We start from the raw sequence: 15,274 nt of genomic DNA on the forward strand, positions 1-15,274 counted from the left end.
ACCACCAGAAGATGGGTCTCTACTGTCTGCCCTCTTTGGGGATTGCCTTGGCTGAAAAAACAGCCTCACTAAGGCCATGCTTTCTTCCAGGGACAGCACACCTCTGATAGAGTTATGAAGGTCTGATCCCTTTAGTCCAACTTGGGAAAACTGAGAAAGGACATTTCAGCTCTAGAGCAACCTACAGGGTTGCTTTTGTTAGAACTGCATCACAATTCAGTGGCTCTTTTTGCCAAATCCTAATTCCTTCTCCCTTCCAGGTGTTGTTCTCAAAGGTGCTACCTAATACTTAACTTCTCAGAGTCTGGTTCTCAGGTGACCCGAGCTGGGACTCCAAGCCTCCCCGTCTTCTTCCCTTCCTCTCTCTGCCTTTCCTTCTAATTTGTTTATTTGGCTGTGTTGGGTCTTAGATGCAGCCTACGGGATCTCTATTGAGTCCTGCAGGACCCTTCATTGGGCACACGGACTCTCTAGTTGTGACACGGGGGCTCCAGAGTGCCTGGGCTCAGTGACTGCAGCCCACGGGCTTAGTTGCTTGAAGTGGCATGTGGGATCTTAGTTCCCCAACCAGGGACTGAACCCATGTTACCTGCATTGCAAGGCAGATTCCTAACCACTGGACCACTAGCAAAGTCCCCTCCCTACCTTTCTACTCTGCGCGTTTCCCTTTCCCTCTTCTTACCCCTTCTCTCTCTTCTTCCCTTCTTTTTCCTCTCCCTCCCTCTCTCCCTTAGACTGTGTAGTTTCTCCCTGCTTCTTTCTGTGCTTCAGCTTCATTCTCTTCTCCTCTGCTCTTCTGGTTTGTAGACCACTGTGGCTGCTCCAAACTGGAGTGGTGCCTCAGACACCATCGTTGTAGCATATGCTTTTGGTTACCCACCCGGATGCCCTTTGCTAGGTTGGTGAACTCATCCTGTAGCATGGCTGCTCATATTGGTTCCCATCTCTGGAAGTGCCCTTAGCCAATTGGAAACTTCTCAGCTGGAGATGCCTGAGAGGTTATGCCCACACATCCTTTGGTCACTGATCATCAGATGGGGGATATAAATGTCCACCCTCTTTGCCTCAAGGCAGAACACATTCTGTGGTTCAATTCATTCATGCTTTAGAGATCCCCTTGGGTTCAGGCTGAAGCCAGACTTCTCCTGAAAGTACATCTTTACATCTTCCCTACCCTGTGCTCCCCGTCCCTTACCTAAGAGCACTCCTTCAGTAAATCCCCCTGCTTCAAGGGAACGTGATTTAAGATCATCCCTTTACAGGTGTGGTGCCTGGAACCAACTGACTCAGACTCTGCTGCTCTAGTTCCAAATATCCGGGAGGGAGGATGGACTGGCTCAGGCTGAGCCAGCCCAGCTTCTGTATTGGGCACTTAGATTGAGATTTAGGTGTTCAGTCATTTACGGCTGGGTATAAATGACCCAGTTGCATAGTACAGGGTAGATGAGGGGTACAGGGAGAGAGGGCAACTCTCAGAAAAGTCGATTCCTGCAAGAGTGGTCCTGACCACATGTCCTCCTTCTCAGTCTTTCTTGAATTTATCGTCTCAGTCAGCCTCCTCATTCCTCACCTCTCTCCTCATCTGCAACCCCAGGTGCCAATCAGAGGGTTAGATTTTGAAAGGTAGTACCATGTAATGGAGAAAGGACTAGGCTGAGTGTCAGGAGGCCTGGGTTGTAACTTGCTTCACATCTGTGGGTCTCAGTTTCGAGGTAAATTAGAGAGTTTCTTTGCTGACTTAAATAGTCAATGCCTCTATTAAAGCAAATGGCCAGAATCTAGATCCAAAATCTCTGCATCTCTAAAGTCAGCAGAGTGCCTGGCAGAGTCTGAACACCATTAACATATAGAAAACAGGAGGTAGCCTTTAGAAATGAAACGGCAGTGAATCACATCAAAGCAATAAGGCAGAACATGACTCCAAAGCATACAATATTCTGGGTGTGGGGCCCACTGGTAATAGCTGGTACTTGCATGCTCAGTTGCTTCAGTCGTGTCCGACTCTTTGCAACTCTGGGGACTGTAGCCCGCCAGGTTCCTCTGTCCAGGGGATTTCCCAGGCAAGAATACTGGAGTGGGTTGCCGTTTCCTCTTCCAGGGGATCTTCCCCACCCAGGGAACAAACCCTTGTCTCCTGTGTCCCCTGCATTGCAGCTGGAGTCTTTACCATTTTGTGCTGTTCTCTGCTAAGTACATCATGTGCTATTCTGATTATTGCTGCTAAAAAGTCACTCCAAAACTTGGCCTTTTAAAATAATGATTTTATTATGCTCATAGACACTGTGGGTCAGGAATTTGGACAGAGCATCATAGGAATGGCTTGTCTCTGCTTCATGATTTCTGGATCTTCAGTAGGGAATATTTGCCAGTCTGTGGTGACTTGACAGCTGAGAGCTGAAATCACCTGGAGGCATCTTCGCTCACAAAAGGGGTGGCTGATGTGGCGGTTGGCTGAGACCTCATCTGGGGCTGTTGACCAAAGCTTGGGCTTCCTCAGAGTGGTGGCCTTGGGCTAATAGGACTTTGTATGCAGCAGCTCAGGCCTCCAAAAGAGATCCTTCCAGTTTCACAAGGCAGAATCTTCATTGTTTTTATGACTTCCCTTCAAAACTCAAACTGCATCATTTCCACTACATTTTATCAGTCACCAGGCCATCCAGATGGAAGGATCAAGAAATTAGGCGTCATGTCTTGATGGGGTTAGGGCAAGGTTCTCATAGAGCATGTAGGATGGGAAATATCGTTGTGGCCGTATTTGTAAAATTCAGTTCACCATGTGTGCCTTGTTTCATTTAATCCTTCTGTTGTCCTTGGAGTAGGCATCGTTGTCCTTACAGATGAAGAAACTGAGGCTCAGCGAGGTCATGTAACTTGCCTGTGGACAAAGCCAGTACATGACAGGACAGGACTTAAACCCAATCTGTACCAAGCACGTGTTCTCTAACAGAGGTGCATGCTAAGTTGCTTCAGTTGTGTCCAACTCTTTGCAACAACATGGACTGTACCCTGCCAGGCTCCTCTATCCATGGAATGCTCTAAGCAAGAATACCGGAGTGGGTTGGCATGCCCTCCTCCAGGGAATCTTCCTGACTAGGGGATTGAACCTGCGAGTCTTAAGTCTCCTGCACTGACAGGCATGTTCTTTAGCATGAGCACCACCAGGGAAGCCCTCCTCTAACACACATGTGCTGCTTATCGGACAGGAACGAAGACAGTCAGACATTCGAAGGCCAGATCTCCCTATGTGCGGGATTGGGAGTGGGTGAGTCTTCTTCTTGTCCCCCCATAACCCTGATGTCAGAGTTGATATCTTCCCCATGTGGTAGAGGAATCTGGTTCCTATGCATAACTCCCCAAGGTGTTGCTTCCCAGAGACCATGTAACTATTAGGTGTACCTTTAATGCCTCAAGTTTGCCAGATACATGCTGCCAGAGTTGCTGTCTGTCCCACCTGCCCCTCTAGTCATTCAGCAAAAGAGTCTGAGGAACAGTAAGCCAGAGGAAGCTCTGATCCCCTCCATGAGGGCAGCACACAGAATCAAATCATGCCAAGAATATCTCCTCTGCCCCAATTCCCTTTTGAAATCATCTCTTCCCTTTATGTTCAAACAAGGATCCCTTCTTCCAGGAACTCATCTTGGGCACTCCTCTGACACTTGAAATCAGAATGTTTAGGTGATGCTTGGCACTCACAGCTTATTCTGTAGTTTTTTGTGTCCTAATCATCCTGTGAATCTCCTAAGACCCCACAGGTCAAGCACTATGCTCTATTCCTCAGTTTTCCTCCCCAAACCACAGAAAAGATACCCCATTAGTAGGTACTCAGTAAATATGACTGATTAGATCAAACGGCCTTGTGAAGTTTATTATTTAGTTTATAACATGTGCATCTTCAAAAGTAGTTTTTGAGAACCTACTCTATCAAAGGCATTGTGCGAGGTGCTAACATACCATGTGATCCAGGAGCAGGAATTCAGAAAGTCAGATCTGAGCCTTGTGGGCACTCAGCAGTATGTCAGTAACGTGTCAGAACTGATGTCGAGAAGCAGAGCATCCTCGGTCAGACTGAGGCCTTTGTAGCAGATACATCTGATGCAAGTGCTGTAAGGCTGCAATCTCTGCCAGCTGTCAGGTGATTCGAGAGTCGGACATTTAGAAGTCCCTGAAGAAGGCTTTAAAAATCCGAAATCTTGAATTTAGCCTCTATAAATTCTCCAAATGATGTTTTTAGCTGGAGCTATCAGATAGGAAAGGATGGGCCTAACTGTCTAATTAGCCATCTTGTAACAGGCAAATTTCTCTACTCTTTTTCCATTTGTCTCTATTTCACCCCAAAGTGTTCCCCAAAGCCATGCCCTTGAGAAACACGTTTGAATGTTCAAGCTCAGCTGATCAACCTGATAATAAATGATAGGCAATCAATATGAATGTTCATCTTCAATCATTATTTACTATATAAATTCTCAATCCAAATATAACCCCACTGTATAAAACTCTTTACTCAACATACTATCACCCAGAATAAAATAACTCCTGTAAGTAATTACCTTTGGGATATGAAAGAAAATGTAAACATTTTATTTGGCAGTTGTTTCTGAACACATGAATAAATAAATGGAAAAGTACATATTCATATTTCTTTTTGGAGTAACAGATACCATTAAACGCTTATTTACACATCTTCACTGCAAAGAACAGTTACACAATTCGGTTTTGTCTTATAAAAGGTAACTTCCCACACCACTGGACTGGACAGGTAAGGATGGAGATACGGGTAGTGCTTGGTTCTAGCAGTCTCAATGTTTGGAAGGCATTCATTTGCAAGTGTGAAAAGAAGAGTCATCATGCATTTGAGTTCATCCGGATCAGGTACTGTAGAAAGTTACTGATGGCAGCCACAGAATTTGGTGTGTCATGCGCTTAAGTCAACTATGACATGTTTGTAAATCTGTGTGTTTCCCTTAAAACTGGAAGCAAAAAGAAAATTGCGTTTATTGATGGACACATGCGTGAATGATCTTGGTGCCTGAACATTTAATTCCTGAAATTTCACAAATTTGGCTTTCTCTGCATCCCAGTTATACACTTGAGTAAAGGAATAATCACTTCCAAGAATTGCATATTGATAGTTATTTATCTGAAGAGGCTGGAACACCATGGATCCTCGTGATGGCATCCTCTGAATATCCTGAAATGAGGAGCCTCCCCATTTCATTACTTTGGAATCACCAATGAATCTTGTCAAGCAAATGTACACATCGCCTTTCACTGAGAAGTGCTTAACGGCATACACATCCTCCATGTTAGGGATGTCAGTTTGGTTAGTGAATAACTGTATTGCTTTGTTCCACTGATAAATGACAGGACGCTGGGAACTACTGGACAGTATTAAATGAGGCGTTCTGAGAGTCTGAGGTGTTCTGGCTATTTCTAGATATTCCACATCAGTATCCCTGTACCATGCATGTAAAGATTGATGGGAGTAGAATCCATTTCCGTTCCATTTATAAATGGTAGTGAAACCAGCTTTTGAACTGTCAGCAACAACGAAGTACCAGTTGTTTTCAATCTTGAATGTTTCAATGTCATTGGGTTTTCGGATTTTGAGGATTTCAATATCCTGGATTTTTATGAATTTATTTGCAAAACTGTCTCGCTTATAGATGTGAGAGCCGCCAAACAGCTGGGCCACAATGACATAGAGCTGAGTTTCAATGACTATAGGCTTGCACACTACAGTGGACGTGCCTGGGAAAGACAAATGAGAGATTAGGAGGATGGCCATCCTCTTTGGGAGCACGTTAATACACAGGCTGAGACCATGCAGCTGCCACCAAAATCTTGTTTCAGCCTGAAATAAGAGATTTCTTTGGTTGATTAGGCAAAGTCAGCTTTTTAATCAGATCCAGTGGCAGCAAGACTGTGCCTTTTTGCCTCATGGAGCCTTGTTACCAACAACAGAGTTGTCTTGTCACATCCAGTGTGTACTAGACATTCAGGACACATGGCTACAGCTTGAGTTTTCCCTCTCATTTCTTCTTCTTCATTTTCTTTAATTAAAAAAAAATTTTTTTGGCTGCACCACGTGGCATGTGGGAGCTTAGTTCCCCCACCAGGAGTTGAACCTGCACCCCATTCATTGGAAGTGCAGAGTCTTAACCTTTGAACTGCCAGGGAAGACGGCCAGTGAAGTCCCTCTTCTTTGTCTTTTTTTTTTTTTGGCCAAGCCACACATGGATCTAAGTTCCCTTAACCAGGGATTGAACAGCGAAAGCAGTGAGTACTAACTACTGGACCGTCAGGGAGCTCCCTCTCCTCTCACTTCTTATAGAAAAGAATCATTGCTTTCCCTGACGTATCATGAATTAGTCACAGTAATTCTAGTGGAAACTGCCATTTATTGAGCACCTACTTTATGCTTTGCCAGATCATCTCATTAAATTTCCCATCAATCTTAAGAGATAAATATTATTATTACCCTTCCTTTTGCAGGTGAGCAGGCTGAAAGTCAGAGAGGTTCGATCCTGCTATAAGGCAGAGCTGAGATTCAAGCCCAAGGCTACCAGTGTCCCTATGCTTTTAACTTAACCCAGAGTGAGGAGTTAGCTATACTGGGGCTTCCACCTTGGGCTTGGATTCCACAAGGTTCTAGGACAACCTCACCAAGTCTTGAGCAGTGGCCTGGGCAGCCCACGGCTCTATCTTCAGTTGCTCTGTTCTCTGTAATGAATGGCTTCTAGCTCTAGAATCAACTAACTTTCCCCTAAGAAAAGAGAGATGTCGCTCAGGATTTTTCTGAAGCTTTAGGTCACCAGTGGCAGAAGAGAAGGAAGAAGAATCCTTAAGAAAAGTGAAAGAGGGGTACAGTCGTGGGCGATGCTCCTGAAAGTTACTTTGGGAAATCTCAGAAAACTACATGGGGGTCTGTCAGAAGCCTAGCTCAGTATCGTTTGTTAAGAGTTTAATTTATCAATAGATTCTGATCTTCTAGAGGGAGGTTGGTTCTCAGAAATCCAAAGCGAGCAAGGCAGATCTAGCCCCAGGTTTTTTCTAACTGCAGCTCTAAGGGCTTTGAGGTAATAAGTTCTGCATCAACTCTTTCTATTAATTGGTTGCATGCATAGGCAAAATTATTCTATTTATGACTCTTTTCAAGACTCAGCTGATTCTGTGACCTTGAAAAAATCTCTTCTCTGGGATTCAGTTTTCCCTTCTATACAATGAAAGTTGGAACTGGATTAGAGATGGCTGCTGCTGCTGCTGCTGCTGCTAAGTCACTTCAGTCATGTCCAACTCTGTGCAACCCCACAGACAACAGCCCACCAGGCTCCCCTGTCCCTGGGACTCTCCAGGCAAGAACACTGGAGTGAGTTGCCATTTCCTTCTCCAACGCATGAAAGTGAAAAGTGAAAGTGAAGTCGTTCTGTTGTGTTCGACCCTTAGCGACCCCATGGACTGCAGCCTACCAGGCTCCTCCGTCCATGGGATGGGGTGCCATCACCTTCTCCTTAAAGATGGCTACTAGTTTTCAAGCATGTACCAATATTGATTGATTGATTGGGACCACCTGGAGAACTGTATTGAGAAGGATTCTGTCCTCTGCAAGAAAGAACATCATGACAGATTAACAATGTCTATATGGGGTGAGGGAGGGGATAGTGACTGCGTATATGACATATATTCATCATCCTGGACTAGATGATGTCATCTGGAAGTCTGCAAATACATGACTCATTTTTCTTTCAAGTGCTTATCTAAAGATTCATTCATAGCAATTGAGAGACTGTACAACATGTAAGAAGAAGCTGGTTTAGACTGTACAAAGCCCTGCTACAATCCACTGGAGAACTGAGGGGGCTTCAGGAGAAAGGGAAGCATAGCCTTCCTCCTTGAGAGGGAAAGAGGATTCTAGGAGGGTCTCAGTTTGGAGGGGATTCAGTTATCTGGGCACCTCAGTCTTAAGCAAGACCCAAACCTGTCCTGATCCTTTGAGCAATAGGGTTGATGACTGCCAACAAAATCTAGTTATAACTATCCCAGTCTTGTCAAGTGGGTGACCTTCTATGGGGATGTGGGAGTGCTCTCAGAAGCAAGTTTAAGGGTGTTAGAAGCTAATGCTCATGTGAAGGTGATTTCAGAGGGAGATTCATGTTCTAATTTATGACTTAAACACTTGAAAGTTGTTGAAATGAAGAAGAAACTTAAGAGGTGACCTAAGTAAAAGTTTTCATGGGAAAAAAAATATATTTCCATCATCAAATTAAATGCAAAAAATACTAGAAAGAGGTTTGTGTCCTCACTGCAGGATTTCTCAGAGCCTCTAATGTGTGTTATTAATTTTGAATCTCCAAGAGGGAGATATGGGTCCCAAATTTACTGGACCATAAAATCCTTATGTCACAAGTCATACATGAACATTTTGCAGAAGTAATGTTTTTGCAATAAAGTTTGAGATTCATCGATCTAAAATAAACTCAGTCTTGTGGTTAAAAAAATGGGCCCCGTGAGAGTGTGGCTTAACTAGTTTGTTTATGGCAGAACCTAGATAGAACTCATAATTCTTAGTCCAGTACTTTTTCTTTCAAGAAAAATAACCCACTTTTTATTGCATGTTTACTCAGATAGGTCCTATGCTAAGTTTCTTGAACATGTGCTCTCATTATTTTATAACAGCCCTGCAAGTTAAGTATTAGTATTACCATTTTACAACTGAGGAAATTAAGCTTTAGGGAACAATCTCAAATGGTAGATTTAGGATTCAAATGATTCTAAACCTGGTAGCTCTAAACTGGTAAAAAACTGCCTAAAGTTCTGGAGACCCATGTTTGATCCCTGGATCAGGGAGATCTCCTGCAGAAGGAAATGGCAACCCACGCCAGTACTCTTGCTTGGAAAATCCTATGGACAGAGGAGCCTGGTGGGCTACAGTCCATGGGGTCGCAGGAGTTGGACACGATTTAGCGACTAAACCACAAACCTGCCCAAAGCATTCCCTGATACCACTCATCTTTTCCTTTTGCCCTTGACCCAAGCAGTTTAACTTTCCATTCAAAATACAATCAGCCTTTTCATACCTGTGATGTTGTCATAATTCCGGAAGGTCTTTTCTACATGGTCCCATTCAAGGAAAATGCACTTTCCAGTAAAAGGCTGAGCGATGACGACATACTCATCGTTCATATAAGAAAAAGTGTCTATGGACAGTGATTGATAAGGCAGGTCTTGAGACTTTGCAAACTCTGCAAAAATTGAAAATGATGATTAGTAGCTGTGCTAATGCCTCATTCGTTGGCTAGATCTCAAATGTCCATAAGAAATACATTTATTCTAGAGAAACAGTGAAATGGCAATTTTACTTTGCTTTTAAACACATGAAGTTAATGGTTCATAATATCTTTAAATTGCTCAGTTGGTTTTTAATGTATAAAAAATATCAGTTCCTGCATATGTAAAAAAAAAATATGTAACCCTTAGTTTAATCGTACAAGATGGAATAATTTGGAATACATTACCTGTAATGATGCAATCAAAGTCCTTGGAGGAAAGACTATTGATTTTGCGCTTCTTGTATTCTGGAGGGCCTTCACAATAGATGTCTTCAACAGTTGCATTGGTGTGGCTTAGCCATTCCACCAGCCACTTCAGTTTACAGTCACAATTAAATGAATTACCTCTCAGGTCACTGAAAGACAAACTTCAGCTGCTTTTGATATACAAGGGTCCTTCCTTCACAGGCATGACTCTTACCATAGCAATTATGTGAGCAGGATGCTCTCACCTGGTTTTATATCATGCCTCATAATCTACCTTGAGCCTGTCTGATCATTCACTTTGGGCTCAGAAAGGACCACAGTGCACCCTTGCAAGCCACTCCAGTCAATGGAACCTCATAACTTACTCCCTCTTGGATTCAAAGGTAGTTCAGTCTAGAGCTGTGCTGTCTATAGGAATACAATGTGAACCACATATGCAGTTTAAAAATTTTCTATAGACACATTAAAAAAGTAAAAAGAAACAGATGAAATTATTTTTAATATCATATGTTATATAACCCAATACATACAGAATTTTATCATTTTGACATATAGTAATATAAAAATTACTTATGAGATATTTTGCATGCTTTTTCTATATTAAGTCTCTGTGGAGTCTAATGTATATTTTATGCTTACAGTATATCTCAATTTGGATAATAAAATTTCAGCAGAAGTTCCTGATTTGTGTTTAGATTTAATAAAACTCACAGTTGGAAAAAAAAAAGATTCATACACCCAAATTGTTCCAAGCATACTTAAAAGTTTTCCAATAATTGAACAGAAAAATCAGTTCTTAAATTTAGTTTTTTATTTGTTTTTTTTAAAAAAACTAAGTAAAATCTAAAATTGAGCTCCTCAGTCACACTAGGAACACATTTTAAGTGTGCGGCCACCATATTGGGCAACACAGGCTCTAAAACACACAATGTAGTGACGGTTGGACTATATTTAATTAAATCAAGTGAGCTATTTGCTTTTCTTCTTCCTCACAGATGTAATTAATCCTGATCCTATTCCATGGTCTTCAAATTCAATTTTAATAGGAAATGACTTCAATACAGCCGAGTTAATGCAGACATACAATAGCTCATGCCCGTAATAAACTGCACAGCACAAATAGTTTAAATTTCCACATATGATCCCAACTCATCAGTTCTCTGTTTATTTGCGTTGTTTCTGTTCAGAAACCCAATCTCTTTCCTAAAACTCGTCTCTGTCACATAGAATTCCTAAGATAGGTATTGTCTACTTTTCACACAGCACAAGAATAATTTTTAAGTGTTGGAGCGCTTAAAAATGTGTTTTAAGGAATAAAGAAAACCAAGAAAAATCTACTAAAGGGCATGTTGGCATGGATCCTTGCACTTCTTAAATAATTCTTGATTTGGGCATATCAAGGTAGGCCAAACCCATGATAAGATTCCTTGGAGAAACTAAGCCCATTTCAAGTGATTTTTCTTTTGCTAGTGTGGGGTTTAGACTGACATAAGGTTGGGCCAGAGGGTCTCCAAATAAGCTATACCCCCAAGTCTGCCATGGAGTTATCTAACTTGCAAGACGTTCGCAGGACTGACTTCATATCCCAAGACTACTCTGACCCAGAAATAATGAGTGTCAACTTTTCTGATCTATTGTAAACCAGAGTGGATAACTGTGGTCTGTCCAAGACTCTTTGGAAGTGTCCTGATTCTGACACTCTCTTGGAAATAAACCATCTTTTAGGGATTGGGGTAATAGGCATGGAGGAGGGGCTGGGGGAGTACTACAAGGAACAAAGAAAGTTTTTCACTAGCTAGCTGATTTGATGTTAAATACTGGGCTTAGGAGAGAACACTTGACTCAAATTCTGTTGGAGAAAAGTTGTTTTGAATATATATTCTATAGCAAAGTACCTGATAAATATGAACTCTTTGTTTTCACACATCTTTTGTTTGTTCCTATGTTCTGCCTTGTGGCATTTAAATACTTTTCTAATGTTTTGGAAGGCACTTATTGAAGCTAAATTGCTTTTGAGATGGTTAGGCATACATTACTTGCTTTGCTTACTGCAAAATATACAAATTCCTTACAAAGATCTTTCACTCTAAGGCTTAAAAGTCAAAGTTTGAAAGCTCTTTTGTTTGAAAAAGGGTCAAAAAAAATTAAGTTCATTCCCTTCCTGGGGCTTAAGCCAAATTCCTGGGGATTAAGCCTAGGGTTGTTGTTCAGTCTAATGAGAGAAAAGGCAAACTTTCCTCCCTTCCCCCACTTCCTGCTCCATTTCTCTGTTGACTGACCAACCCATGGGTGTAACCTTTCATCTTTATTCTGTCAGTTACCCAGACTTCTTTGTGTTTTTCCTTTGTAGCCCCGTTTCCTGAACCCCGTGAGAAAAAAAAAGGCTTCTTGAAATTTCTATCTAGCTCTCCTCTGCCCCATCTCCCCCCAGCTCCCTTGTCATCAGTCCCTCCCATACAGACACACGCTTTATCAAAGGAAAGCTTAGGGATACGTTTTCAACCTATAGTGGAAGAAACCCTAGGAGACTCAAACAGTAGTCCAACTAAATTCAAAATTTAAGACAAATTAAAATTTTAAATTTCTCATTTAATTTAAAGCCAATTAAAAATTTTAATAATCAACACCAGACTTCTTTGTTAACTACTGCAAATTAATTAATTAATCAGTGATTTCTTAGGTCCTCTTACACATTTGTTAAAGAATCCAGGCCTTTGAAAATATCTTTTGGGAGAGTCTGGAGATTGTTGTTTGCAAGGCTCCTGGGAAGAAAAAAAAAAAAAGAGTGATGTAAACTGTAGTCATAAACAAAATAAATGCATTTATGGCCCTTTTAAATTTATGGTATTAAACAAAATGAACAAAGAAACACTCCAAAATACCAGTAACAAAATAATGCCTGGGCATCGGTCTTTCTATTTAGCACTGAATGTGAGCCTCACACTCTTAGACAACCAAGGGCTGTCTTCCCATGTCTGTAGTCTCCGTGCGCTCTCCCCTCACACTCAGGCTGCCCTTCCCCTCCTTCCCTCCCCCCACTCACTCCAGGAGCAGCTCAACCACCAGCTCTTAGAACCCACAGCTCTCAAACTTGAAGGCCTGTCTAACTACCCTGACTCCAGCACACTCTTTTTTCCTGTTCTTTTTCTACATTTTTTTCCTTTTTAGCTCCATTCATTCATTCATCCCTCCTTAGAAAACAGCTTCCTCATAAATATCCATCTATCCAATCATCCATTCATCCTGTTTAATCGTCTCCTTTTTTCCCTTCTTCCAGTTCTTGCTTTATCACAGGAATTGTTTTCTCCTTCTCTATTTGTTCTTCCACATATTGCTAAAATGATTCTGATTCTAATCAAGAGTAATGAGTAGGGGACAGTCCTGACATTATCGAGGAAAAGGTCATGTGTCCACACTGCAGAAATGTGCGCGTAACTGGGAGCAGATACTGTATAACCGGGAAGGGTGACTAGGTACTGGTGATTTGTATTTAATCAGCACTATACATATACTTGCATTTCTCAGATGGCTCAGTGGGTAAAGAACCCACCTGCCAGTGCAGCAGACTCAGGTTCAATCCCTGGGTCAGGAAGATCCCCTAGAAGAGGGCATGGCAACCCACTCTAGTATTCTTGCCTGAAAAATCCCATGGACAGAGGAGCCTGGTGGGCTACAGTTTATAGGGTCACAAAGAGTTGAACTGAAGCAACTGAGCATGCATACATACATATACCTGATATACACTTTCCTTAGGAGTGGTTTTAATTTTCGCAATAAAAATTGAAAACTAAAACAAAGGAGCCTATGCTGTCTGCCTCCAAAGCTCTTGAAAATTCTCTCAAATTCATCTTAAAACACTCTCAAAAGTCTTCTGTTTCTACCTCTTCTAATTAGTACGAGATTTCTCAAGTGCAAGCATTAAAGACATTTAAAACCTAGTTTTAAGTTAATTATGTTGCTTTTCTGCATTTTGGGAATTACCACTAGACTGGATTAGAAAACTTTTTCAATGAACCTTGGCACAGAAGACAGGGAACTGAATCAGAAGGTTTCAGCCTCAGCAACAGTCCATTTTGTGATGAAGGGCATAGCTTTGGAGTCATTCTGAGCTGTTTGAATCCTGACTCCACTATTTACTGGCTGTGTGACTTTGGTTATGTACCTTTTCTGCAACTCAGTTTTTTCATTTTTAAGTGGAGGTAATAATACCTCATATTATAAGAGTGTTTAAAAAAATGCAGTAACTCAGGATGGTAGCTGGTATATGGACTGCTTTCAATAAAGGGCACTTGGGAGGAGGGGACTGGAAGGAGAAGGGCTTTCATGTGATCATTGCCCCAAAACAGCATTTAGAAAACTGACCATACAAATGAAGTGCTGTGACTGTCTCCCTACATAGTATTCAGAAAATGTTGCTAAAGAAGATTTTGCAAGACAGCATCTCCACAATTCCTTTTACTGATTGGTGGTTGAATGAAGAAATTTCTTGGTGTCTTGGACCAGTCTAGAGTCACTCTCAAGTTACGTATCTTAAAATATTTGCTGGCACAATTGTGTCCTACAGTGCCTATGCTAACTTCTCCTAAATGGATGTCCCTCTCCCAGACACCAGCACAACGTACAACTGGCTTCAGGATGCATGCTTGGAGTAGGCTGGGTCTTAGGACAGTGGGAGGGAAGTGATAAAACAGTCTGGTCCTGAATTACTGCAGCCGTTAAGATTACCAAGGAAGAGACACCTGTTTTCCTTGCTGCCCAACACAGTTCTTTAAAAGAGCTGGTGAATTGAGAGTTCCACTTTCTGCTTGAAGAATAAAGCTGTTGGCCTCACATAGCCAGGATGTTAACAGTGAACTTCATAGATACAGAGAACAAATTGGTGGTTGCTAGAGGTGGGGTTGAGGGGTGGGAGAAATGGGTGAACTGCATTTTGTTTGTTTTGGTCTAAAAAAAAAGATTTTAAAATTCCAAAATTTAAAAAAGAAAAAAAAATCAATGGGCTTCACTACAGGCTTTACTAAGGGGTAAGATGCTGGGAGGGATTGGGAGCAGGAGGAGAAGGGGACGACAGAGGATGAGATGGCTGGATGGCATCACGGACTCGATGGACGTGAGTCTGAGTGAACTCCGGAGATGGTGATGGACAGGGAGGCCTGGCGTGCTGCGATTCATGGGGTCGCAAAGAGTCGGACACGACTGAGCGACTGAACTGAACTGAAGAATGCACTGTATCTGGGTAGCTGATGAGGGGTAGAATCGGTTGGGAGAGAAGTGAAGACAGGGAAGTGAGACATTTCACTGATTTCATTGTTTTCTAGGATTACTCTGCGGTGAGTACTAGAAGGATGTTTGTCTTAAACCCCGGTGCCTGACATAATGTAAGTCCTCGACAGCTGCTTTTAAATGAATAAATGATTGAATGAATGAGTGGATGAATGGGACAGGATTGAATGGATAAGAGAAAGGGCACCCATCTAGACAGAGAAAAGGGCAGAGATTGCGTCTCAGGCTCCGTACACCAAGACAGTGAGTTAGGGAGAAACTGCAAAGCCCCGTGAATTACCATTGTCTTACCCTGACATCACTTTCTCCTGATACTCACAAAGTTCCCTCCCTCCTGTGAGCCTGGGATCCTAGTTCCTGGCCAAGGTTCAAACCCTGTTGTGAAAGGGCCAAGTCCTCACCACTGGACCGCCAGGGAATTCCCTAGGAGGGTTCCTTTAATTTTTTTTTTTCTCCTT

The 15,274-nt window shown here is 42.1% G+C and overlaps 1 protein-coding gene across 1 annotated transcript in view; it reads right to left on the reverse strand.

Moving 5' to 3' along the window:
* Positions 4,541-15,274, reverse strand: part of LGI1 (leucine rich glioma inactivated 1) — a 37,266-nt gene continuing 26,532 nt past the window's right edge. Inside the window, exons 5-8 of the mRNA XM_005698230.3 lie at positions 12,224-12,295; positions 9,513-9,682; positions 9,075-9,239; positions 4,541-5,748 (exon numbers count right to left, since the gene is read on the reverse strand). Of these exons, the coding sequence (XP_005698287.1) occupies positions 4,913-5,748; positions 9,075-9,239; positions 9,513-9,682; positions 12,224-12,295 (1,243 nt within the window). The 3' untranslated portion in view covers positions 4,541-4,912. The remainder of the gene's footprint in view (positions 5,749-9,074; positions 9,240-9,512; positions 9,683-12,223; positions 12,296-15,274) is intronic.

Source organism: Capra hircus, chromosome 26, assembly GCF_001704415.2.
Source record: "Capra hircus breed San Clemente chromosome 26, ASM170441v1, whole genome shotgun sequence".
Classification (NCBI taxonomy): Eukaryota; Metazoa; Chordata; class Mammalia; order Artiodactyla; family Bovidae; genus Capra; species Capra hircus.